General features: G+C 40.3%; 1 protein-coding gene across 1 annotated transcript in view; it reads left to right on the plus strand.

The window, feature by feature from the left end:
* LOC114633377 (cytochrome P450 2B9-like) overlaps positions 1-11,977 on the plus strand; it is a 29,870-nt gene extending 17,893 nt beyond the window's left edge. The window contains 1 exon segment of the mRNA XM_028781963.1: positions 11,787-11,977. Within this exon segment, the coding sequence (XP_028637796.1) occupies positions 11,787-11,977 (191 nt within the window).
* Positions 11,978-26,130: the final 14,153 nt, after the last annotated feature.

Genomic DNA, 26,130 nt, shown 5'->3' on the forward strand with positions numbered 1-26,130 from the left:
ACCACAGAGACATCTGGACTCTGAGGAGCTCTGCAACAAGCAAGATAACTGGAAATATAGACTCCAGTCTTACACAGTGAGGGCAGGTAACACTAGAGTTAACCAGATGGCGAAAGGCAAGCGCAAGAACATAAGCAACAGAAACCAAAGTTTCTTGGTATCATTAGCACCCAGTTCTCCCAATATAGCAAGCCCTGGACACCCCATTACACCGGAAAAGCAGGATTCAGAATTAAAATCACTTCTCATGATGATGATAGAGGATTATAAGAAGGAATTAAGTAACTCCCTTAAAGAAATACAGGAGAGTACAAGTAAACAGGTAGAAGCCCCTAAAGAGGAATCACAGAAATCCCTTAAAGAAATGCAAGAAAACACAAAGAAGGAATTAACAAAAACATATGAAAATGGAAATAGAAACAATAAAGAAAGCTCAAAGGGAGACAACCATGGAGATAGAAAACCTAAGAAAGAGATCAGGAGTCATAGACGCAAGCATCACCAACCGAATACAAGAGATAGAAGAGAGAATCTCATGTGCAGAAGATAACATGGAAAACATTGACCACAGCTGTCAAAGAAAATGCAAAAATGCAAAAACTCCTAACTGAAAACATCCAGGAAATCCAGAACACAATGAGAAGACCAAACCTAAGGATAATAGGTATAGATGAGAGTGAAGATTTCCAATTTAAAGGGTCAATAAATATCTTCATCAAAATAATTGAGGAAAACTTCCCTAACCTAAAGAACAAGATGCCCATAAACATACAAGAAGCCTACAGAACACCAAATAGACTAGACCAGAAAAGAAATACCTCCCGTCACATAGTAATCAAAACATCAGATGCACAAAACAAAGAAAAAATACTAAAAGCAGTAAGGGAAAAGGTCAAGTAACATATAAAGGCAGACCTATAAGAATTACACCAGACTTCTCACCAGAGACTATAAAAGCCAGAAGAGCCTGGACTGACATCATACAGAAGCTAAGAGAACACAATTGCCAGCCCAGATTACTATACCCAGCAAAACTCTCAATCACTATAGATGGTGAAACCAAGATATTCCATGACAAAACCAAATTTGCACAGTATCTTCTCACAAACCCAGCACTTCAAAGGATAATTGATGGAAAACGCCAACACAAGGAGGGAAACTACAACCTAGAAAAAGCAAGGAAGTAATCTTCCAACAACCCCAAAAGAAGATAACTATACAAACATAATTCTACACCTAATAACAAAAATAGCAGGAAGTCACAATCATTTTTCCTTAATATCTTTTAACATCATTGGTCTCAATTCCCCAATAAAAAGACGCAGACTATCAGACTGGATACACAAACAAGACCCAGAATTTTGCTGCATACAAGAAACGCACCTCAGTGACAAAGACAGACACTGCCTCAGAATAAAAGGGTGGAAAACAATTTTCCAAGCCAATGGTCCCAAGAAACAAGCTGGAGTAGCCATTCTAATATCAAAGAAAATCGACTTTCATCCAAAATTAGTCAAAAAAGATAAGGAAGGACACTTCATACTCATCAAAGGAAAAATCTACCAAGGTGAATTCTCAATTCTGAACATCTATGCTCCAAAAAATGCAAGGGCACCTACATGCGTAAAAGAAACTTTACTAAAGCTCAAAACACACTTTACACCTCACACAATAATAGTGGGGGATTTCAAACTCAGGGCTGAAATCAACCAAATAGAAACAGAAAGAACAATACAAAATATCAATAAAACCAGGAGCTGGTTCTTTGAGAAAATCAACAAGATAGATAAACTCTTAGCCAGATTAACCAGAGGACACAGAGACAGTATCCAAATTAATAAAATCACAATTGAAAAGGGAGACATAACAACAGAAACTGAAGAAATTCAAAAAATCATCAGATCCTACTACAAAGGACTACACTCAAGAAAACTGGAAAACTTGGATGAAATGGACAATTTCCTAGACAGATACCAGGTCCCAAAGTTAAACCAGGAGCAGATAAACCATCTAAATAGTCCCATAACCCCTAAGGAAATAGCAGCAGTCATTAAAATCTCCCCACTAAAAAAAAACCCTGGACCAGACGGTTTTAGTGCTGAATTTTATCAGACCTTCAAGGAAGACCTAGTACCAATTCTCTGCAAACTATTCCACAAAATAGAAACAGAAGGAACACTACCCAATTCGTTCTATGAAGCTACAATTACACTCATACTCAAACCCCACAAAGACCCCACAAAGAAAGAGAACTTCAGACCAATCTCCCTTATGAACATCGATGCAAAAATACTCAATAAAATTCTAGCAAACCTAATCCAAGAACACATCAAAACAATCATCCATCATGATCAAGTAGGTTTTATCCCAGGAATGCAGGGATGGTTCAATATTTGGAAATCCATCAATGTAATCTACTATATAAACAAACTCAAAGAAAAAAACCACATGATCATCTCACTAGATGCTAAGAAAGCATTTGACAAAATTCAACATCCCTTCATGATAAAAGTCTTGGAAAGATCAGGTATTCAAGGGCCCTACCTAAACATAGTAAAAGCAATTTACAGCAAACCAGTAGCCAACATCAAACTAAATGGAGAGAAACTTGAAGCAATCTCACTAAGATCAGGGACTAGACAAGGCTGCCCACTCTCCCCCTACCTATTCAATATAGTACTGGAAGTCCTAGCCAGGGCAATTAGACAATAAAAAGAAGTCAAAGGGCTACAAATAGGAAAGGAAGAAGTCAAAATATCACTATTTGCAGATGATATGATAGTATACTTAAGTGACCCCCAAACTTCCACCAGAGAACTCCTAAACCTGATAAACAACTTCAGCAAAGTGGCTGGTTATAAAATCAACTCAAACAAATCAGTAGCCTTCCTCTACATGAAAGATAAACAGACTGAAAAAGAAATTAGGGAAATGACACCCTTCACAATATTTGTAAATAATATAAAATACCTTGGTGTGAATCTAATCAAGCAAGTGAAAGACCTGTATGACAAAAACTTCAAGTCCCTGAAGAAAGAAATCGAAGAAGATCTCAGAAGATGGAAAGATCTCCCATGCTCATGGATTGGCAGGATTAATATAATAAAAATGGCCATCTTGCCAAAAGCAATCTACAGATTCAATGCAATCCCCATTAAAATCCCAACTCAATTCTTCACAGAGTTAGAAAAGGAAATTCTCAAATTCATATGGAATAACAAAAAACCCAGGATAGCGAAAACTATTCTCAACAATAAAACAACTTCTGGAAGAATCACCATCCCTGACCTCAAGCTGTACTACAGAGCAATAGTGACAAAAACTACCTGGTATTGGTACAGAGACAGGCAGAAAGATCAATGGAATAGAATTGAAAACCCAGAAATGAACCCACACTCCTATGGTCACTTGATCTTTGACAAAGGAGCTAAAACTGTCCAGTGGAAAAAGGACAGGATTTTCAACAAATGGTGCTGGTTCAACTGGAGGACAACATGTAGAAGAATGCAAATTGATCCCTTCTTATCTCCTTGTACAAAGCTCAAGTCTAAGTGAATAAAGGACCTCCACATAAAACCAGATACACTGAAACTAATAGAAGAGAAGGTGGGGAAGAGCCTTGAATACTTGGGCACAGGGGAAAAGTTCCTGAACAGAACACCAATGGCATATGCTCTAAGATCAAGAATTGACAAATGGGACTTCATAAAAATGCAAAGTTTCTGTAAGGCAAAGGACACTGTCAATAGGACAAATTGACAACCAACAAATTTCGAAGAGATGTTTACCAATCCTTCATCTGATAGAGGGCTAATATCCAATATATACGAAGAACTCAAGAAATTAGACTCCAGACAACCAAATAACCCTATTAAAAATGGGGTATAGAGCTTAACAAAGAATTTTCAACGGAGGAAACTCCAATGGCCGAGAAGCACCTAAAGAAATGTTCAGTATCCTTAGTTGTCAGGGAGATGCAAATCAAAACAACCCTGAGATTCCATCTCACACCAGTCAGAATGACTAATATTAAAAACTCAGGTGATAGTAGATGCTGGCGAGGGTGTGGAGAAAGAGGAACACTCCTCCATTGTTGGTGGGACTGCAAGATGGTGCAACCACTTTGGAAATCAGTGTGGTGGTTCCTCAGAAAATTGGACATAGCATTACCTGAGGATCCAGCTATACCACTCCTAGGCATATACCCAGAAGATGCTGGAACATATAACCGGGACATATGCTCAACTATGTTCATAGCAGCCTTATTTATAATAGCCAGGAGCTGGAAAGAACCCTAGATGTCCTTCAACTGAGGAATGGATTAAAAAAATGTGGTATATTTACACAATGGAGTATTACTCAGCTATTAAAAACAATGAATTTGAGAGTTTCCTAGGTAAATGGATGGAACTAGAAATTATCATCCTGAGTGAAGTAAGCCAATCACAAAAGAACACAGATGGTATTCACTCACTGATTATTGGATATTAGCCCAGAACCTTGAAATGCCCAAGATGCAACTCCAGGCCACATGAAGCTCATAAAGAAGGAAGACCAAGTGGGGGTGATTCGGTCCTTCTTAGAAGGAGCCACAAAATACTCAAGGGAGCAAATATGGAGACAAATTGAGGGACTGAAACTGAAGGAGGGGCCGTCTGAAGACCATTCCACCTGAGTATCCATCCCATGTGCAGTCACCAAAGGTAGATGCTGATGTGGAAGTCAGGAAGTGCATGCTGATAAGAGCCTGATATGGATATCTCCTCAGAGGCCTTCAAGAGTCTGCCATATTCAGAGGCAGATGCTCACAACTAGCCATTGAACTGATCCTGGGGTTCCCAATGGAGGAGTCAGAGTGAAGGCCATTGGAGCTGAAAGGGTTTGTGGCCCCATGAGGAGAGCAACAATACCAACCAACCAGAGCTCCCTGGGTCTAAACCACCAGCCTGGGAGCACTTAGGGAGGGATCCAGGGCTTCAGCTGAATACGTAAGAGTGGAGGGCCCTGCTGGGCATAGGTGGAAGAAGAGATCCTTGACCTCATGAAGGCTGGACACCCCAGGGGGTGGAAATTTTGAGGGTGGTTAGGTGGGAGTGGGGGGGTAGGTAGGGGTTACATCCACAGAGAAGAAGGAGGATTGGTGAGGGGATAGGGGGTTCCTGGGTGGGTGGGGGATGGGTTAAGGGGACAACATATGAAATGTAAATAAAACATCCAATAAAAAATTAAAAAAAAGAACTTGGCAGTCTGTTTTAATATGTTTAATCTTTTAATGTTATATTCAGCAGGTCTCTTAGTATGACTTTAAATATAATTTTGAACTCATCAAAGGAAATAATCATTCATAACATAACTGACTGTCAATTTGTATTTAATTATAGTAGTTTTTATGAGACAAGAACAGTTATAGTGGCTTTTGAGACTAAAGCCTGTTAAGTTTGAGCCTTACAAGAATCATGATTACTGAATTGAAGAACTTCTAGCATGAGAACAAAATCCTTTAATCAATAAGCATAGTCCATAAAGAGAATGGTAACTTTTTTGACCTTTATATGGTATATCATTGTAACAATCTATAGCTAATAAAAATCTTAAGTTTATATTACAGGTTAACAACATTATAAAAACCAAGTTCAGATATATTTTTAATTCAATATTCTATAACCTTTTTAATGTTGTAAAATGTCCAAAGTAATCTTAAGGTAAATCACCATTTAAAGAGTAAAAACATAGAGCGATATTGAAAACCATTTGTCAAGACAGTACAGAAATCATACAAATACCTTATTGAAATACAAAAGTACTATTGGAGTCCTGCTCCCCGGGACTGCTGAAGGCACATGTTGTTGTCCTTAATCAGGATGACAGTGAAGCCATGACTTCCCATAACAGGGATGACTGACTGGTACATGAATGCCCTTAGTCAAGATGGTGGCAAATCTATGGCTCTACCTTCTTCAGCCCTTAGTAAAGATGGCAACTAGCTGTGTGTTGGTTATACCCCAGAATGGAATCATGTCACATGATTTAGGTTTTTCTGACCATAGACTTTCAATTACTAACCCCAAGTTATGAGTTTTAACCACATCTAATAATAAGTCAATAATCCTGTTTTTGATCCTGTATTTTGAAAACATAACTGTGTCTCAAAAAGGTAAGCAACAACACATTTTTAGAAGTAGTAAAAAAGTAACACACCATAAGATAGCAGTAGAACAGCATGAAACTATTTCAAAATTCTCCATTTTTAAATAGCATCTGAATACCAATTATATTAGATCCAGTGGCCAGAAAACCAGGGGATGAACTGGCCCCGGTGGCTAATGTTTGCAGAAAGAAACAATATTCACTCATATTTGTCCATACGAACTTAAGATAAGAGACTATTGTAGCTTGTTTTGCCTTAAAGAAGACAGAAAAAAAAGTTCATAATAATAGTTCACAATAATAAATTGTTAAACAATTATAATATGAAGAAGTTTTAAATTGTTGCTTCATCCTACGTGAACGTCTTAAGATGGTAAAGTCACACGTCAGGTTGCAAGTTCCAAGAATAGTGGGATAGGGACAGGTGAGATGTATCAGAGGAGTGATGGGCATTGAAATTTCATTTCATCCAACTCTGGGTGATATTGAAGAGGATAAGGGGAGGGGATGACAAGGAGGGGGCAGTGAGTGGGATATAGAGTGAATAAATAAAAATAAAAATAAAATAAAATTTAAAAAGACAGGAGTGAAAGTTTATGTAATTGTTGGTGGATGGGGTGACAAGCTATCCCTTCTAAGTGAGATTGGAGCCTCCTTGCTTGTGCTTGCCTGTGAGCTCAGATTCTTTGGGTCTGTGGAGTGTAGCATAGGTATTCTGTACTTTACAGCTAATTTCCACTTGTCAGTGTGTACATACCATGCATGTCCTTTTGTGTCTAGGTTACTTCACTCAGGATGTTATTCTCAAGTTCCATCCATTTGCCTGCAAAATTCATCCTATCTCTGTTTTTAAAAGCTGAATAGCATTCCATTACATAAATGTACATTTTCCTAATCCATTCTTCAGTTGACGGATATGTAGGTTTTTTTGAGTTTCTGCCTGTTACGAATAAAGCTGCTCTGAACATAACTGACCAAGTGTCCCTGTGCTGTAGTGGGGCATCTTTTGGGTATATACCTAGGAGTGGTATAGCTGGGACTTGAGGTAGAACTAGTCCCAGTTTTCCGAGAACTGCCAAATTGATTTCCAAAGTGGTTGTACAAGTTTGTACTCCCAGTAGCAATGGAGGAATGTTCCCTTTTGCTTCACATCTTCAATAGATTGTTGTGTACATTTGTTTTTGATCTTAGCCATTCTGATGGGTGTAAGGTGTTATCTCAGAGTTGTTTTGATTTACATTTTCCTGACGACTAAGGACTCTGAACGTTTCTTTAAGTGCTTCTTAGCCATTCAGAACTCTTGTGTTGTGAATTCTCTGGTTAGCTCCGTACACCATTTTTAATTGGGTTATTTGGGTTGTTGGTGTGTAACTTCTTGAGTTCTTTATACATTTTGGATATTAGCCCTCTGTCAGATGGAGGGTTGGTGAAGACCTTTTCACAATTTGTTGGCAGCTATTTTGTCCTATTGACAGTGTCCTTTGCCTTACAGAAACTTTTCAGTTTTATGAGGTCCCATTTATCAATTGTTGATCTTAGAGCCTGAGCCATTGGTGTTCAGATCAAGAAATTGTCTCCTTTACCAAGACATTCAAGGCTCTTTCCCACTTTCTCTCCTTTCTGACTTAGTGTACCTGGTTTTCCGTTGAGGTCTTTGATCTTCTTGTACTTGAGTTTTGACAAGGTGATAGATTTACTTGCATTCTTCTACATGCAGACATCCAATTAGACCAGAACCATTTATTGAAGATGCTGTCTTTTTTACCATTGTATGGTTTAGGCTTTATCAAAAATCAAGTGTTGATAGGTATGTGGGTTTATTTCTGGGTCCTGATCAATAGAATTCCATTGATCAACTTTTCCGTTTCTACACTAATGCCATACTTTTTAAATTACTATTGCTCTGCAGTTCCACTTGAGATCAGGATGATGATACCTCCAGAAATTCTTTTATTGTTCAAGATTGGTTTAGCTATACTGGTTTTTTTTTTTTTTGAGAAAAGGATATTCTAGAAGCCATTTTTACACCTTAATTGTTCCTCAATCTCATGCCTGCCGTACTCTCATCCTAGGGATGTAATCCAAGGCTTTCTGTTTGCTAAGCAAGTTATCTTCCAAAGTGTCCATACTTCCAGCTCCTTTCATGATGCATTCTAGTAGATCCATTCCTGGTGAGCCTCTCTGACATCATCCCTCACCGGGAGGTGTTAGGTGAGTGATTTCCTTTTTAGCCATGTTTCAGGCAAGAATTGTATAGTCTTGAGTGTAAATGATTTCAGTAATCCTGGGCTCAGCCCTGCTCCTGCCTCTGTGTAGTATAGTGGTCTTATTTCTTCTTCAGTGTTGGCAACATGTGGAACAGTGAGATAAAACTGCATAACATGCCAAGTTTAGCAAGACAGAGGTGTGGAGATAAAGGGATGTAAGAGAAATACATGGAGTGAATATATGGGTAGACACATTTAAACAGAAAAGTGAAGTGGTTAGCATGCTAGCTAGGGCATTTAGAAGATGCAGGAAGAAAATAATAGATAGAAAGACACATATTAATGGTAGGTATAGACACAGGTTCAGGTAGAATACTGTGGGACACAAGCAAGCCAGCAAAGAGGCAAGCAAGCTAAAAGAAAATAGAGGCAAAGAGCCATGGAGGGTGTCCAAATAGTCAGGTCCAGACATGAGAATATCATGTCAAGAGTGAGATAAGATATTGAACTATTCAGGAAAAACCTAGGTCACAAAACCAGTTCTAGGAGAACCATCTCAGAGGGCTATTCCACCAATTTCTAAGCTCACATCACCTAAATTATGAAAAAGAGATGGCCAAACATATGGTGTTCTTTTTCTAAATTCTCCCATACAGGCATAATTTTCCAATAACATGGAGAGCACAGGAGTTGCTTGGAAATCCCTCCTGTGTCTCTAGACTTCAGATAGACAGTTGCAGCCAATAATATCTGAAGTATAGGGCAGGATGTGGTGTCTGTTCATGGGCTTTCAGGCTCCCATTGCTCTATGGTGCTCCATGCCTTAGGTTATAAACCAGCAACAGCTTCCTATGATTCTGAGAACCCAGTGGGTGCCACAGACCCCTTATCACATGTCCCTGCCCATTCTCAATTGTCTGAACAATTGTGTTTCTGAACTTGCTTGTTCAAGTTCATTAATGTCAAGGTGAAGAAAAAGGAGGCAGAGAGAAAGAGAGGAAGATGAGAGACAGAACAGAGAATGATATTGTCACAGTGGTCTCTCTCTGTAGGTCAGGTTTTTGGAACCCATCACCTTCCTGCCTCAGTCTGCCAAGTGCTGGGAATACAGGCATGTGACTCCATGTCAAGTTTATATAGAATTCTTTCTAAACTGTTGTTACACTCAGGACAGCCCTATGAGATGAGTATTAATCTCTTCATATGAGAAACGAGAGACAGTGGAGATGTTAAATTCATATTGTGTACATAAACCTGTTTTTCTTCTATTTTAATTCAGTTATGTTGTAATTTCTTACCCGAAAAAGCATATATAAAAAACATACAACCCAGTTATCATATTTATAAGGTATATGCTTATATTGGGCAGAGCTATCACTACATTACTTTTTTCCTCAGCTGTGAGACTCCTTTCTACTTACAGCTTCTCCAGGCCATGTGATTCTGCTCCATATTAATTTCTACCTCTTCTTCCTCTGTCCTCTCCCCTGCTGCTCCCCCTCTTTAAGATCACCAGTCCCACTTTCCCATTCCACTGCCCAATCACAGGCTCTAGCCTTTATTTGACAAATTACAATGGGGAGAATGCTCACATGAGATCACTTGAGTATGTGACCTACTCCTCCTGAGGGGCAGCTCCTCTTGAGAAAGCAGAAATAACATCAGAACACAACAGCACCAGTGCAACCCACAACAGGGTTATTACAGTTCTGGAGCAAGGACTCTGGTAATCTAACAAAAACTGCAAATCTTTCAAAAGTGGCCATGGGACATCCACCAAGAATTGGTCCTTCATTTTTTGATTTATTTATTATGTGATTACATGTGTCTATATGTGCGCTATGGTATGTGTTTATGTTGGAGGACAGTGTGGGAGGCTGGTTCTCACCTTCCATTATGTGGTTCCAGGGGATTCAACTCATGGTCGCAGGACTCATCAAAAGCTCCTGTTCGTAGGAAGGCACCTCACTGGTCCTGCAAGGGAAATTTATTTATTATTTATTTATTTATTTATTTATTTCTTATTTATTTTTCTGTTTATTTATCCATTTATTTATCTACAAAACACTGTCTCCTCTCACCGTCCCCACCCCTCACAGAATCCTTTCCCCCTCACTTCCCCTTCTCCTCTGTGATGGTTAGCCTTCTTGGTATCCCCTGGGGCATCAAATCTCTGCAGGATCAGGCACACCCTCTCCCACTGAGGCCAGGCAAACCAGCCCTATTGGGGAATGGATTCCATAGTCAGGCAAGAGCTTAAGAGATATTGCCTGCTCCAGGTGTTTAAGGACCAACATGGAGACTGAGCTGCACATCATTACACACGTGTGGGTTGTGGGGCTACATCAAGCCACTTCTGTTCTTTGGTTGAAGATTCAGTCTCTGAGAGCCCCTAAGGGTCCAGGTTAGTAGACTCTGTTGATTTTCTAGTGGAGACTCTAACCCCTTCAGCGCCCTCAATCCTTACCTGAAGTCTTCCATAAGGGGCTTCACGCTCCATCCAATGTTTGGCTATGGGTATATATGTCTCAATCAGCTGCTGGGTGGAGTCTTTTAGAGGACAGCTATGCTAGGCGTCTGTTTGCAAGCACAACAGAATATTATTAATAGTGTCATGGATTGGTGTTTGTCCTTGGTAGGGTGGGGACAGTTATTGCTTGTTTGTTTTCTCAGTCTCAGCCTTATCTTTGTCCCTGCAATTCTTTTAGACAGGACACATTTTTGATTCAAACTTTGTGGGTGGTCTGGTGTTCTTATCCATCCACTGGAGTCCTACTTGGCTACAGGGGGTGGGATCATCAGTTTCCACATCCTTATATCTATGAGTCTCAGCTAAAGTCACCCCCATGACCTTGAGGGTCCTCTTCCATCCAAGGTCTCTTTAATTTCATAGATATTCCCCCATCTGCCCTGTCTCCAGCAGCTGCTGGAAAATTTCATTCATACTTTTGGCCCTCTCTACTGACTCTCTTCACTCCTGATCCTAACCCCCCTACCCACCCCACCTTAGTAGCCTTTCTATACCCCCTCCCACTCTGTTCCCTCACTCTTTCTGTGTCCCATGGCTATTTTTTTCCCTTTTCTAAGTGAGATTCAAGCAGCCTTGCTTGGGCCTTCCTTCTTGTATAGCATCTTTAGAGTTTGGGGGTATATCATTGGTATCCTCCTGTACATTTTGGCTGATATCCACTAATCAGTGGGTACATACTGCACATGTTCTTTTGGGTCTGGGTTACCTCCCTCAGATGATATTTTTTAGTTCCATTTGCCTACAAAATTCTCTTCACCTTCCAACTTGAATTACAGGGTGATGGTCAAAATCATTGTTGTTTATTGCAGTGGGGAGGGATGTGTAAACGGGTTTAGGGATGTGACTGTCCAAAGGCTATACAGTGGATGGGTGCTCACATGGATCATTTTCTGTGCACACAGGAAAGCGCATTTGTCTTGGCGAAGGCATTGCCCGCAACGAATTGTTCATTTTCTTCACCACCATCCTCCAGAATTTCTCTGTGTCAGGCCATGTTGCTCCTGAGGACATTGACCTCACTCCCAAGGAAATTGGTATTGGAAAAATACTGCCAACATACCAGATCTGCTTCTTAGCCCGCTGATTGGGCTGAGGCAGTCAGGTGTCCCCACTTCTGTTGAGAATGGCTCTGTCTTTGTGCCTCTGAGAGAACTGCTGTAAACCAGGCCATAGGTCACTGCTCACATTCTCCCTCCTACTGTGGTTCTCCAAAGCTCCAAGGCGTGTTCTTCTTACCAATGAATGGCACTGAAGAAATCAACCAACTGTCTTTCTTGATGTGTGAACAGAGATTTCTGCAGTCCACATCTCATGCCGAGTCACTTACCTCTTCCTCCCAACAGTCCAAGTTCTCTTTCACCAGCTCTCCATGCTTTATGATCTGTGTTAATAGACTTTATATAAGGTTTGAATTTTGTATCTACAGACTTGCCTAGTATGCATGGTTCAGGTAAACAGAACCACATAGTGTGTGATCACTGGTGTCTTGTGCCTTTACTTCACATATTATTATCTAGGTTTCTGTATTCTACAGGCCACTGTCACACATACCATTATGGGTTTTTCTCATGCACTTTCTTAGCATTCTCTCCCTTCATCTTCTGTCTAGGGAGTGTCCTCCTTAGCTCAAGGTCCCTGAGCTGCATGTTTCTGAACACTGAACTCAAGTTTCCCTATGCTTTTCCTTAAAACTCCCAAGAATCACACCAATGCCTGCATTAGTAAGGGTTCTCTAAAGGATGAGGACTGACATAATCAATCAATCAATCAATCAGTCTGTCTATACATCTGCCTCTTTCTCTCTTATCATCTCTGTGTCTATGTTTATATGAATCTGTTGTCCATCTTGTGTTTATGTTCATGTGTGTGTATGTATGTATATTTATGTATCATCTATTTAAGTATTTTATATATGTGTGTATGTATGTATCTATCTTTGGATATCTATCTATCTATCTATCTATCTATCTATCTATGTATCTATCATCTATTTAATCTTCCATCTCTTTATCGATTTATTAGACTGGCTAACAGGCTACAGCCAGCAGGTTCAACAATGATTGTCCCATAATGGAAAGGCTGAGGATTGAGTAGTTCTTGATTCATGAGATTGTTAATATTCCTCTATCCCATGCAGTGCTATTACAGTCCTGGAAGGTGCCTGCAGAGCTTCTGGTGCAATCAAGAAGAAGTTGGATTCATTACCAGCCACAGTAAAAGATTAGATGAGTTAGCCAGGGAGAGTTAGGGCAGGCAGGAAAAAAGCTCAATTTCCTTCTTTCCTGTCTTTCTGCTTCAAATAATCTGATCAAGAATCCTCTTCACAAGAGTGCTCAGCAGTTTGAGTTTTAGTTGATACCAGGTGCAGTCAAGGTAATACTCAAGAGAAGCCACCAAAATATCCAGACCCCTGACCTCCTTGAGAGTTACATATGTATTTATCTTTGGGTTTCCATTGCTGTGAAGAGACACCATGACCAAGGCAATTCTTGTAAAAGTCAACATTTTACTGGGGCTGGCTTACAGGTTCATAAGTTCAGTCCATTAACATCATGGCATCAAGCTGGCAGCATCCAGGCAGACATGGTGCTGTAGAAAATGCTGAGAGTTCTGCATCATGATCCAACTGCAGCCAGGAGACACTGGCTTCCAGGTGGCTGAGAGGAGGGTCTCAAGTCCCATCCCCACAGTGACACACTTCCTCCAACAAGGCCACACCTCCTAATAGTGCCACTCCCTATGCCAAGCATATTTAAACCAGCGTAGAGGCCATACCTAGCCATAGCATAATGCAAAGTACGTTTAGTCCAACTTCAAAAGTCTCCCGTGTCTATCACAGTCTCAACAATGTTAAAAGTGCAAAGGTGGAAGTCTCTTCTGAGGTTCATCCAATCACTTAACTGTGATCTCCTATAAAATCCAAAATCATGGGATATGCATTACCTTTCTAAAAGGTAATTGTGAGGAAATTCTGGACAAAAGCAAGAGAGAAAACCAGCTGGGTAAACTTCAAATTCTGCATCTCCATGTCTGATGTCAAAGCGTTCTTCAGATCAAACAATTTCTTTCTTTTGGGCTGTTTCCACTCCATGTTAGCAGTTTTCCTCACGACATATCCCATGGTTTTGCTTTCTCTAACATCTTGAGGTCTCCAAGGCAACTTCAACTTCATAGCAAGCATGCTGTGAAACCATGCATTCAAAACCAGTACTACTTGGTTGATTCTTACATATTACCCAGTCCGGCTGCCAGCACGAAGTCTATCTCTGAAACAAAACTTCTCTGTGGTCCCAGAAAACACTTACAAGAAAAATTCATGTCAGTGATGCTCATCTCTTCATAATCACTGCTAATTCCTTAGCTCCAGGCAGCTAACTAGCATCAACTATCCCAATAACCCAGTCTATTCTTGTTTGTCTGGGTTCTTTTTTGTTGTTGTTGTTGTTGATAAGGACTTTATTTTTCTTTTTAAAATTCAGCTTACATTCCAGTCAAAAACTCTCTTTCTCCTTTCTTCCTGGTCCCACCCTTACAAATTCCTGTCCCCATTATTCCCTCCTCTTGTGTACCTCCTAACCCTGGGTCATGTGGTTCTATGAGGACTAGGTCCATCCTTTATCACTGAGGCCTACCCAGGCAGCCCAAGTAGAGGATGGGAATCTGATCACAGTAAATAGAGAATGAGACAGATCCAGCTTCATTTTGTTAGTGGACCCACATGAAGATCAAGCATTCAAAACCAAAAACCAATTCTTACATTATGTGGGGGTGGAGGGTTAGTTCAATCTGTGAGAGCTAACAGGGTCCAGGTTATTGACTCTATTGGTCTTCCTGTGGAGTTCTTATCAATTTTGGCATCCTCAACTTTCTGACATCTCTTCCATTGGAAAGCCAGAACTCTGTCCAATGATTGACCTTGAGTCTCTGCTTCTGTTTCAATCAGTTGCTGGGTGTAGCCTCTCAGAAGACAGTCATGTTAGGCTCTTGACTGCAGTCATAATAGGGTATCATTAGTAGTGTCAGGGATTGTTGCTTACCCATGGAATAATTCTCAACTTGGTCCAGCCATTGGTTTTCAATTTTCTCAGTTTTTATTTCATTTTGTCCCTACATTTTTTGTAGACAGGAAACGTTTTAGGTCAAAAGTTTAGTGTTTGGGCTGGTTTCCTTATCTGTCCACTGTGGAGGTGGTTTTGCCTGGCTATAGGAGGTAGACTCTTCAGGTTCCATATCCCCAATGCTGAAAGTATGGTCATCCCTCTGATTCCTGAGCACCTCCCCTATCCCAGGACTCTGTCATGACCTCAAGACACCCCTAACCTCAACTCTGCTAAACGCAGATTTCCATTTATCCTGGTCCTCTGGCCCTCTGTCCTTCTCTCTTGTCACTCCACACACCCAACCCTGAATGTCCCCGTGAGCCTTTCCATTCCACCCTCTACTCAGATCCCTCCCTTGAATTGCCTTCTCTGACTATTTTATTCTCCTTTGTAAGTGTGATTGGAGCATCCTTGCTTGAGCCTTCCTTCTTGTATAGCTTCTTTGGGTCCATGGAGTGTAGCATGGGAATCCTGTACTTTGTGACTAATATCCACTTATAAGTGATAAGTCCAAGTCCTTTCGGGCCTGTGTTACCTCACTCAGATTGATAACTTTTAGTTTCATCCATTTGCCTGCAAAATTTATGATGTCCTTGTTTTTAATAGTACCTCATTATATAAATGAACCACATTATCTGTGTGCAGTCTTTGATTGAGAGGCAATTAGGTTGTTTCTAGTTTCTGACTTTATTACAAATAAAGCTGTTTGAACATAGCAGAATCCATGTCCTTGTGGCATGTTTGACCATCTTTTGGAGTATATGCCCAGGAGCCCTATAGTAATTATAGACCTTTTCCCAATATTCTCAGAAACTGCCAGATTGATTTCCAGAGTGTTTATATAACTTTGTACTACCAATATCAGTGAAGGAGTGTTTCCCTTGCTCCACATCCTCCACAGCATGTGCTGCCACTTGACTTTTCGATCTTAGTTATTCTGATGAGTGTAAAATAGAATCCCAGAGTCATTTTATTTGCCTTTCTCTTATGACTAAGGACTGTGAACCTTTCTTTAAGTGCCTCAAGATTCCTTCTGTTGAGAATTCTCTCTTTAGCTCTGTAACACATTTTTGAATTGGGTGGTTTGGTTTGTTGGTGTCTATCTTTTTGAGTTCTTTGTGTATTTTGGATATTAGCTCTCTGTTGGATGTAGGGTTGGTAAATATCTTTTCCCAATCTGTAGGCTGTGATTTTGTCCTGTTGACAGTGTCCTTTGCCTTACAGAAACTTTTTAGTTTTATCAGGTCCCATTTATGAATTGTTGATCTTAGAGCCTAAGCCATTGATGTTCTGATCAGAATTTTTCTCCTTTACCAAACCTTAAAGACTCTTTGTCACTTTTTCTTCTTTCAGTCTCAGTGTACCCGGTTTTATGTTGAGTTCTTTGATCCTCATGAACTTGAGTTTTCTGCAGCGTGATAGACATAAATCTATTTCATTCTTCTACCTGCAGACATGCAGTTAGACCAGCACCATTTACTGAAGTTGCTTTCTTTTTTCTATTGTATGGTTTTAACTTTGTCAAATTCAAGTGTTGGTATGTGTGTGGGTTCATTTCTGGGTCTTTCATTCAATTCCTTCGCTCAACCTATATGGTTCTTCACCAATGCCATGAAGTTTTTATTACTATTGCTGTGTAGTTCATCTTGAGATCAGGAATGGTGATATCTCCAGAAGTTCTTTTATTGTACACAATTGTTTTTAGCTATTATGGACTTTTTGTTTTTCCATATGAAGTTAAGAGTTTCCTTTTTATGATTTTTAAAGATTTGTTTTGGAATTTTGATAGGAATTGCATTGAACATATAGATTACTTTTGGTAAGATGGCAATTTTCTATATATTAATCCTACAGATCCATGAGCATGGGATTTTTCCATCTTTTAATTTCTCCCCCAGTATCTCTCATAAGAGTTTTGAGGTTCTTGTTGTATAGGACTCCCACTTGCTTGGTTGGAGTTGCATCAAGATATTTTATATTATTTGTGGCTATTGTGTAGGGTGTTGTTTCCCTAACTTCTTTCTTAATCCAGTTATTGTATGTATAAGTGTGGGCAACTGAGTCATTTTTGTATCCAGCCACTTTGCTAAAAAATGTTTATCAGCTGAAGAAGTTTTCTGGAAGAATTTTTTGGATTACTTATGTACACTACTATATAAGCAAATGTAATACATTCACTTCTTCCTTTCCACTTTGTATACCTTTGGTCTCCTTTAGTTGTCTTATTGGGCTGGCTCGAATGTGAATATATATATATATATATATGTACATATATATATACATACATACAGACATACACACACATATATGTGTATATATATTATATATTACATATATATAATATATATATATATGAGAGAGAGAGAGAGAGAGAGAGAGAGAGAGAGAGAGAGAGAGAGAGAGAGACTGCTGGTGGGAGGGTTGGGCAAACTTGTCTTATCCTGGAATTTTATTGAAATGTTGTATATCTCTCTTCATTTAATTTGATATTGGCTGTTGACTTTCTTCTTTTGCATTTATTATCTTCAGGTTGGTCCATTGTATTCCTGATCTCTCTGAGACTTTTAACATGAAGAGGTGTTGGATTTTTGTCAAAGGCTTTTTCAGCATTTAATGAGAAGAACTTGTGATTTTTTCTATCAATTTGTTTATATCATGGATTATGTAGATGGATTTTCATATTTTGAACCAACCTGGCATTCCTGGGTTGATGTCAACTTGATCATGCTAGTTGATGTCTTTGATGTGTTCTTGGATTAGGTTTGAAAATATTTTATTGAGTATTTTGCATCATTGAGAAATTGGTCTTAAATTTTCTTTGTTTGATGAGTCTTTGTGTGGTTTAGGTGTCTGGGTGACCATGGTCTCATAGAGTGAGTTTGACAGTGTTCTTCTATTTCTATTTTGTGGAAAGTTTTAGGAGTATTGGTATTAGCTCTTTTTTGAAAGTCTGGTAGAATTGTCTGCTAAAACTTTTTGGCCCTGGACTTTTCATTTTGATGGGGAACATTTAATGGCTGCTTTTATTTCCTTAGGGGTTATAGGAGTAATGAGATAATTTACCTGATTTTGATTCAGTTTTAGTAATTGGCATTTGTCTAGAAAATATTCCATTTCACTTAGATTTTCCAATTGTATGGAGTACAGGTTTTTTGAAGTAAGATCTAATGATTCTTTTCATTTCCTCAGTGTTTTTAATGTCTTCCTTTTCATTTCTGATTTTGTTAATTTGGGTACCACCTGTCTCTCTTTTAGTTAGTGTGGCTAAGGTTTTGTTCATCTTGTTGATTTTCTCAAAGAGTGAGCTCTTGGTTTTGTTGATTCTTTGTATTGTTCACATGGATTCTTTTTGATTGATGTCAGCCTTGATTTTATTATTTCCACCCATCTATTCTTCGTGGGTGTGTTTACTTCTCTTTTTTTCTAGAGCTTTCAGATGTAATTTTAAAGACTTATTATTTTAATGTATATCAGCACAGTGTTGCTGTCCCCAGATATACCACAAGAGGGCATAGGATCCCATCATCCCATGACAGGTGGTTGTGTGCCACCATGTAGTTGCTGGAAATTAAACTCAGTACCTCTGGAAGAATAGCATATGTAATTATAAATTCTTGCTATGAGGACTCTCCAATTCCTTTTTGATGGCACTTATTTCTATGAACATTTTTTTCTTAGCACTGCTTTCATTGTGTTCCATAAGTTTGGGTATAACGTGCCTTAATTTTGTAGAGTTCTAGAAAGTATTTAAAAAATTATTACTATTATTATTGTTATTACTTTTGTTATTAATTTAATTATTCACTTTACATTCTGCTCATCTAGAAAGTCTTTTATTTCTTTCTTTATATCTTTGTGACCCAGAGATCATTGAGTAGATTGAGTGGTCCATTTTCCATGAGTTCATAGGCTTTCTGTTGTTTTTGTTGCTGTTAAAGTCCAGCTTTATTCTGTGGTATTCTGATAAGGTACAAGGAGTTAATTCAATTTTCTTTTGTCTATTGAGGCTTGCTTTGTAACTGACATCTGGTCAGTTTAGGAGAAGGGTTCTCTGAGGTGCTCAGAAAAATAGAAATTCTTTTATGTTTGGTTAAAATGTTCTGTAGATATCTGTTAGGTCCATTTGATTCATGATGTCAGTTAATTTCATTATTTCTCTGTTATTTTTATCTTGATGACTTGTCTTTTGGTGAGAGTTGCATACTGAAGCCTCCTACTACTACTGAGTGTAGTTCAATGTATGATACAAGGTTTAGCAATGTTTCTTTTACAAATTTAGGTGACCCCATGTTTAGGAAATAAATATTCAGGATGGAGATATCATCTTGGTCGATCTTTCTTTTGATGAGTATGAAGTATCCTTCCACATATATTTTTATTATTTTTTACTGAACGTCTACTTTTTATTAGATATTACAATAGTTTCTCCACCTTGATTCTTGGTTACTTATTTTTTGTTGTTGGAAACCTTTTTGTCTAGTTGTTTACTTTGAGATAATGTCTACCTTTATTGCTGGTGTGTGTTTCTTGTACACAGCACAACGATGAATCCTGCTTTCACACTAATTCTGTTAACATAAATCTTTTTATTGTTAGATCGAGTACACAGATGTTAAGAGATATTAGTGTCTAGTGATTTTTAATTCCTGTTATTTTGATGTTGGTAGTGTTAGTGTGTGTGTGTGTGTGTGTGTGTGTGTCCCTTATTGTTTCTGTTGGTATACCATTACTTATTTCCTGGGATTTCTTGGGTGTACTGATTCTCTTTGGTTTGGAGTTTTAATTGTAGTGTTTTCCCCAGGGCTAGATTTGTTGATAGATACTGTTTAAATTTTCTTGTGCTTGAAATGTCTTGGTTTCTTCATATATTTTAATTGAGAGTTTTCCTGTGTATAAGTGACCATCTGTGGGGTTTTTTGAAGCTTCTACACATCTGTCCAGGCCCTTCTAGGTTTTAGAGTTTCTGTTGAGAAGTTGGGTATTACTCTTGCCCATTTCCCCTTACAGATTTCAATAATCTTTCTTTGTTTTATGGATTTTGTGGTTTGATTATTATGTGGTAGGAGGATTTTCTTTTATGACACAAGCTATTTGGTGTTCTTTAAGCTTCTTGTATGTTTATAGGCATCATTTTCTATAGATTGCAAACGTTTTCTTCTATCATTTTGTTGAAAACACTTCTTGTCATAGCAGTTATTGGGATAAGGGATCACCTCAATTTTCCTGGTGTATTTGTCCTCTGGTTGGTGGCATTGGCTTGGGAAATGGAACTTAGGGGTAAGTGCAAGTATCTCAGCAGCAGTTGGATGTGTTCCTGGTAACTCAGCAAGTAGTGGATTGGGGTGTGGTGGGGAGGAGTTTGTATAATGGAGGTCCAGGGGTATAGCAGGCTACTATGAGCAGAGGGCTTTCCCTTGAGGACTAAGAAAGCAGTAAAATGAGTGTAGGGAGGTAATTTGACCTGCATCCTTCTGGATCTGCCTGTCTGATTGTGTTGGTTTGAATATGCTTAGCTCAGGGAGTGGCACTATTAAGAAGTGTGTCCTTGTTGGATTAAGTGTGGCCCTGTTGAAGTAGGTGTGACCTTATTGGAGGAAGTATGTCACTGTGTAGGTGGGCTTTACTACTCTTCTCCTAGCTGCCTGGAAGCCATTCTTTTGTTTGCCTTCAAAACAAGGTGTAGTACTCTCATGTCTTCCAGCACCATGCCTCCCAGGATGCTGCCGTGCTTCCTGCCATGATACTGGATGAGTCTCAGAACCTGTAAGCCACCTCAATCAAATGTTGTTCTTTATAAGTTTTGTCTTCATTGTGGCATGTTGTCCTAATAATGGAAATACTGACTAACACACTAATGAAGGTGAGTGCTGAGGTATCTGGATAATGGAGGTGTCGATGGATAGCTTGTTTCTCCAGGAAGTTGGGTGTGCCCTAGAAGTCTTCCAGAACAGGAGTGCCCTTTCTATTTTAGACTGCAAAGCCTTAGCCACATAGATGAAGCTGCTGAGTTCTGCTGCTTCCTGGGATTGGAATATGGCTTACTTGTGCTATTACATCATCTTAGCTTTCTGTTTTCCAAGTCCTTCACTGCTTAAGCTGGGTGTCCTGCAACTTACTCTGTAGACTGACATTAAACCCAGAGATCAGCCTTCCTCTGTCTCCTGAGTGTTGGGACTGGTTCCTGCCTTTACTGAAGAACATGTTTTAAATAAATTCAAAGTCCCATTTTCCACATTCCAAGAGATGTACAGGAGGACAGGGTGAGGAGGATAGAGGTGGTAGGAAAGGAAGTGATGGTCACAGGCTTAAAAGAGTTTCAAATCCATATTTGACAGGAGTCTCCATATTATGTTGGGATTTCTCATCTTCCAACATTGTCATATTACTAGAGAAGCTTCTAGACTTGTTATGAAAACAAACATGAGAAGTAGGTAGGGGATACAGAATTTGGTAGACATACTGTGGTCTGCAGTGTGGAGAATGGCAACAATCTGGATTCTGTAACACTCATGAGTTCAAAAGCTGGGATGTCAGCAAGGTCATGAGAGAGAGGGCTATGTGCAGCCAAAGGCCTCAAGTCTGGTTTTTTCTTTTTTTTCTGGATGAGATCCTGTCAAAACTGGTGAGTAGGATCAAGGTGTTAAGGGAAGATACAATCAATAGGGTCAACTTGTAAGGTCTGGATCTTGTCTCTGCACCTGGAGAGTAGATATATGATACTGGCATAGATTACATGAGGGCTCAACCTCCTTTAGTTCTGTGTGGTTGTGAGGTGTAATGGGAGGCTCCAGAGGATCAGGCTAAGGATTTCATGATCTGTGAGCACATGGCCATCTTTGATTGATTCTTCTTCCAGTAAATGGTAGGTGGTGTAAGGCCTTGAATGATCATGTAGGTTGCGTGTGTGTGTGTGTGTGTGTGTGTGTGTGTGTGAGAGAGAGAGAGAGAGAGAGAGAGAGAGAGAGAGAGAGAGAGAGAGAAATTGTGAGCCTTCCCAATCTTCCCACAAAACACTACTCCTAGGTATATTGTTTGTTTCCCTTTTTTTGGCAGTGAAAGCCTTAGAATAGACTGAATTGTTTACTTCTCATCAAAATTAAGGACTTTGCATGGGACTAGGGAGCATGGATAACCTAATCATGGTGGAGGCTTTGGATCTGGTGGTTCAACTCTAGAAATTCTGTGGTGAGGCTAGGGGTCTGTACAAAATTTGATCATGTTTGGGGCATAGAGATGTCAAGATTGTTTGCTAAACATCCAGACAGAGTGATGTAAAGACAGGTTCTGAGACAGCAGAGAGGAGGTGGAATGAAATGCTAAAGAACTAAGGATGCATTTAAAAAGTTATTATTTAAAGATTTTATTGTGTTTTTGTGAATTTCACATCATGGACCCCAATCCGATTCCTCCTCCCTTCATAACTACTTTCCAATATTGCAACATTTCCCACCTCAGAACCTTTTGTGTACTCTGTGTCATGGAGATCATGTAGTTTTGTATCTGTTAGACCAGCTTCCTATATACTCCATCAGCTCATCGGTGGGTTTGGCCAATTCAAAGCTCTGGATCTGGGCTGAGAAGTATCTGAGTCTGTCAACTTGTCAGCTCTCCTACTCTTATGTCCTCAGTGCTGCCTTAGCGGCAAGCCCTGTTATCAGCGCCAGCTCTACCCTGCTGCCCAGGTAAGGTGCAGGGCCTCCTCTCCCAAGTGCTGCAGCTGGTGAGGGATACAGCCAGTTCTTCTGGTCTCATGACCCTGGATACAACTCTCCAGCCTGCCATAGATGATGACAGATGTGAGAAGGGAAGAGTGACTTTACCTCATGTTTGGCACTGAAAGCATACAAGAGGGAGGACCAGCTCTACTTTACTGCCCAGATAAGTTTCAGGGCCCTCCTGATTGATGCAGCCAGTAAGGGGCAGAGACTCTTGCTTTCATGTCCCTAAAGCCAATATTCCTGTCTGTCCTAGATGCTAAAGTGGATGGTTCAGGAGTGTCTATCTCCTTCTTCCACACTGCCCCCAGCAAACAAACTGTGGTGCCAGTTTTCCAACCCTCCTGACATCAGGATCAACTTGATTTGCCGCCAAGGTAGGTCAAGTGCCATGCCTGCTGAGTGCTGTAACAGGAGAGAGCAGGTCCAACTCTCCTGCTCTCAAGAACCCGTCAGTACCATCTCCCACTCTTGTTGATAGTATTGAGTGCAAAATGGAGGAGATCTCTCACTTACTTCTCCCTAACCTCCAGCAGACAGGAGACAGGGAAGGCTCTTTCTTGTTTCTGTCCTTGGGTTTAGCTCACCTGCCATTCCCACATCCAGTGCCAGCTCTACTCTTCTGCTCAGGTAGGTTGTAGGGCATACTCTCCTAATGCTACAGTAGGTGAGGGTCAGGACTGGCTTTTCTGACTACTATAGGCATCAAGATGTATGGAATGGCCATTTCTAAATTGAATATGTCACCATAATGTAGAAAAATAGTGGGCCCCATCCTTTCATGCTCATACTCCTGTGGCTATGTCACTTGTGACCTTGCTATCTGGGTCAGCTCTATTGGGATTCCCAGGTGAGGAGCAGGGCCTACTCTTCTGCGTACTGCAGTTGGTGAGGGGTAGGCCCAGTTCCGTTCTCATGACCCCAGGGTTAGGTCTCTTGCCTGCCATAGCTGTAAGAGGTAAGGTTGAAGGAGAGTGTCTCTCATTGATATTACCTCACTGGAGATGAGTGGTGAGGCCAACTTCTCCATGCATGCAATTGGGGGCTAGCTTACCTACAACATTCACTTTTAGCACAGAACACTCCCCTGAGTATTGTAACTGCCTAGGTTTTGGGTCAGCTCACCTGCCCTCATGCCTCCAGGCCCAGCTCTCAAAAGATACTAGGTGAGGGGTGGGGCCTATTTTTTTACAGCACTCAAGCATCCCTATGTTTCTGGGGAGAAGCCCAGACCAGAAATTTTGGCCTGGCTTTTGGAGTTAAGAAACCCTGCTCTGTAGGGTCTTAGACCCAGACATGGCTCCTGATGGCACCACAGGCCAGGAACCTGCCACAGTTCCTGTTGTCATCACTGGATAGTCACATCAGGCTGTTCCTCACTATTATCATGTCTGTAGTTCTGCCTCTATTAATTGTGCCCATGTCCCAAAGATGCAATTCAAAATAGAAAAACTTAAATATTGGATACTAGAAATAGTCAGGAGAAATACACAGTGTCTTGTTTGGAAAGATAGATCACATGATACTAACAGAGATATGGTAAGTTGAGTGAGAATGTTCCATATTGGCTCATAAATTTGAATATTTGGTCCCCAGTTGGTGGAAATTGTTGGCAACAATTAGAAGATGTCACCGTTTTGGAGGAGATGTGTCACTGGGGGTGGGTTTCAAATTTTCAAAAGTCCATGCCATTCCCAGTTAGTTCACTGTTTCCCCCCTGCTTTGGAAGAGATGTAAGATTTCAGTAAGACTACCTGCCTGTTTCCATGCTCATGGCCATTACGGTTGCAGACTCACCCTCATAAACTGTAATACCCAATAAGTTCTTTTTTTCTGTAATCTCTTTTGGGCATTGTATCCTAGCAGAGCACTAATAGAGTACTAAGACATAGGGCATGAAATGAGAAAAGACTCTCTAGATAAAGTCTAAGGTGAGACAAAGAGACATAGATGCACAGGGTGTCACAGCAAGACAAATGCCTGGAGAATAATAGACACAGTGAGGTGGAAATAGTTTCCAACTAGGAGTTGACACCAGCCAGAAAAGGTCAACCCCAGAGACAAATTCAGGACACCCACACTTTTGAGTTGTAGTGTGTCCTAGACCACTTATTGGGTTAAATTGTGCCTTGCATCTGTCCTGCTACAGGTCTAGGGCCACTTGTGGAGACAGAAGTGCAGGATGTTTGACTATACTCTTCCCATTCTGGTGCAGTGTGGGCTTTGGGCTACATGAAGCTGTGTGACCCTGCTCTTAGGGTGGGGGAGCATATTCTGAGGTTCCAGTTAAGCTGGTGCTAGGTCATCTGGTTCTTGGGCTCTAAGTGCCGTGAAAGAGCTGAAAAGAAAATGTCTGTGTATGGGCTGTATTGACCCATAGACAATGAGGGAAAAAAGGACATAAGCTTCAGCAGTGTCCTGTGGGGATGAGAATCTTGCTTTGCTTGCTTAAGTTGTTGGTAGGCCATGGCTGGACACCCAGAGAGATCTTCTGCAGAAGGTTAGACAGTGGCTTTGTAGGTGATGACCTTCTCCAGTCCTCCCCAGGGCAGATCTTGATGGAAGAGAAATGATCCACGGTTTTAAGATGTTTATTGTCATGGCAGGAAGTAGATGAGAAACTATACTCGAGTTTTCTTAGGGTGGGCCTGAGATTAAATACATTTTGCAGGGAGTAGAGTCTTGGAGGGAATCCTTAATTGGGTACTCCCTTCTGGCCTTTAGGTACATCATTAATATAGAGATTTGTCTTGAGGCTCCCATGGCCTGTGGGCCTCCCTCTACCTGTGGAGGGCCTAGTAGGGACATTGCCCTAAGTGACTAAAGGACACATTCAGGGCTGTGGCCTCGAATCAGGAGCCTGGAGGCTGAGAGTGTGATGAAATGTATCCCGTCCCTTAGACCTCGGGCTCCAGCAGTTTCTAGCCTATGTTCCACCAGAAACCAGGCTGCCTTTCTCAGTCCTACACTATACTTCCCTAATGCATCTCCTATACGAACACAGTTCATCTCTTTCACTTGGCCATGGCCAACATTATCTGTTTCACCATATATGGTGAGTGTTTTAATTATGAGGATCCAACATTTGTATGTTCACCCAGTTTACTGAGTGCAACATTGATTGCTCCCACCACTTGTTAACCAGCTAAGGTCAGAGATTACACAATGAACCAGGAATTATTCCTAGTGGATTCTGTACTGAGCCCAAGAGTTTTTTGTTCAGAACAAGAGTGAAAAAAGCCACAAGAGGTCAGATTTTCAGAGTAGTGAAAATTATTTCAGTCTCTCCATGCTTTTGGGTATGTTAAACCTCCACCAGGAAACTGGTAGTATTCATAGTACTGGACCATGCTGAGTACATGCTGATGTGTCCTCAGGTCACAAAGTGTGTGCTTAACATGCATGAAGTCCTGAGTTTGGGCCTTAGCATG

The sequence above is a fragment of the Grammomys surdaster genome, unplaced genomic scaffold (genome assembly GCF_004785775.1).
Source record: "Grammomys surdaster isolate TR1022 unplaced genomic scaffold, NIH_TR_1.0 591, whole genome shotgun sequence".
Classification (NCBI taxonomy): Eukaryota; Metazoa; Chordata; class Mammalia; order Rodentia; family Muridae; genus Grammomys; species Grammomys surdaster.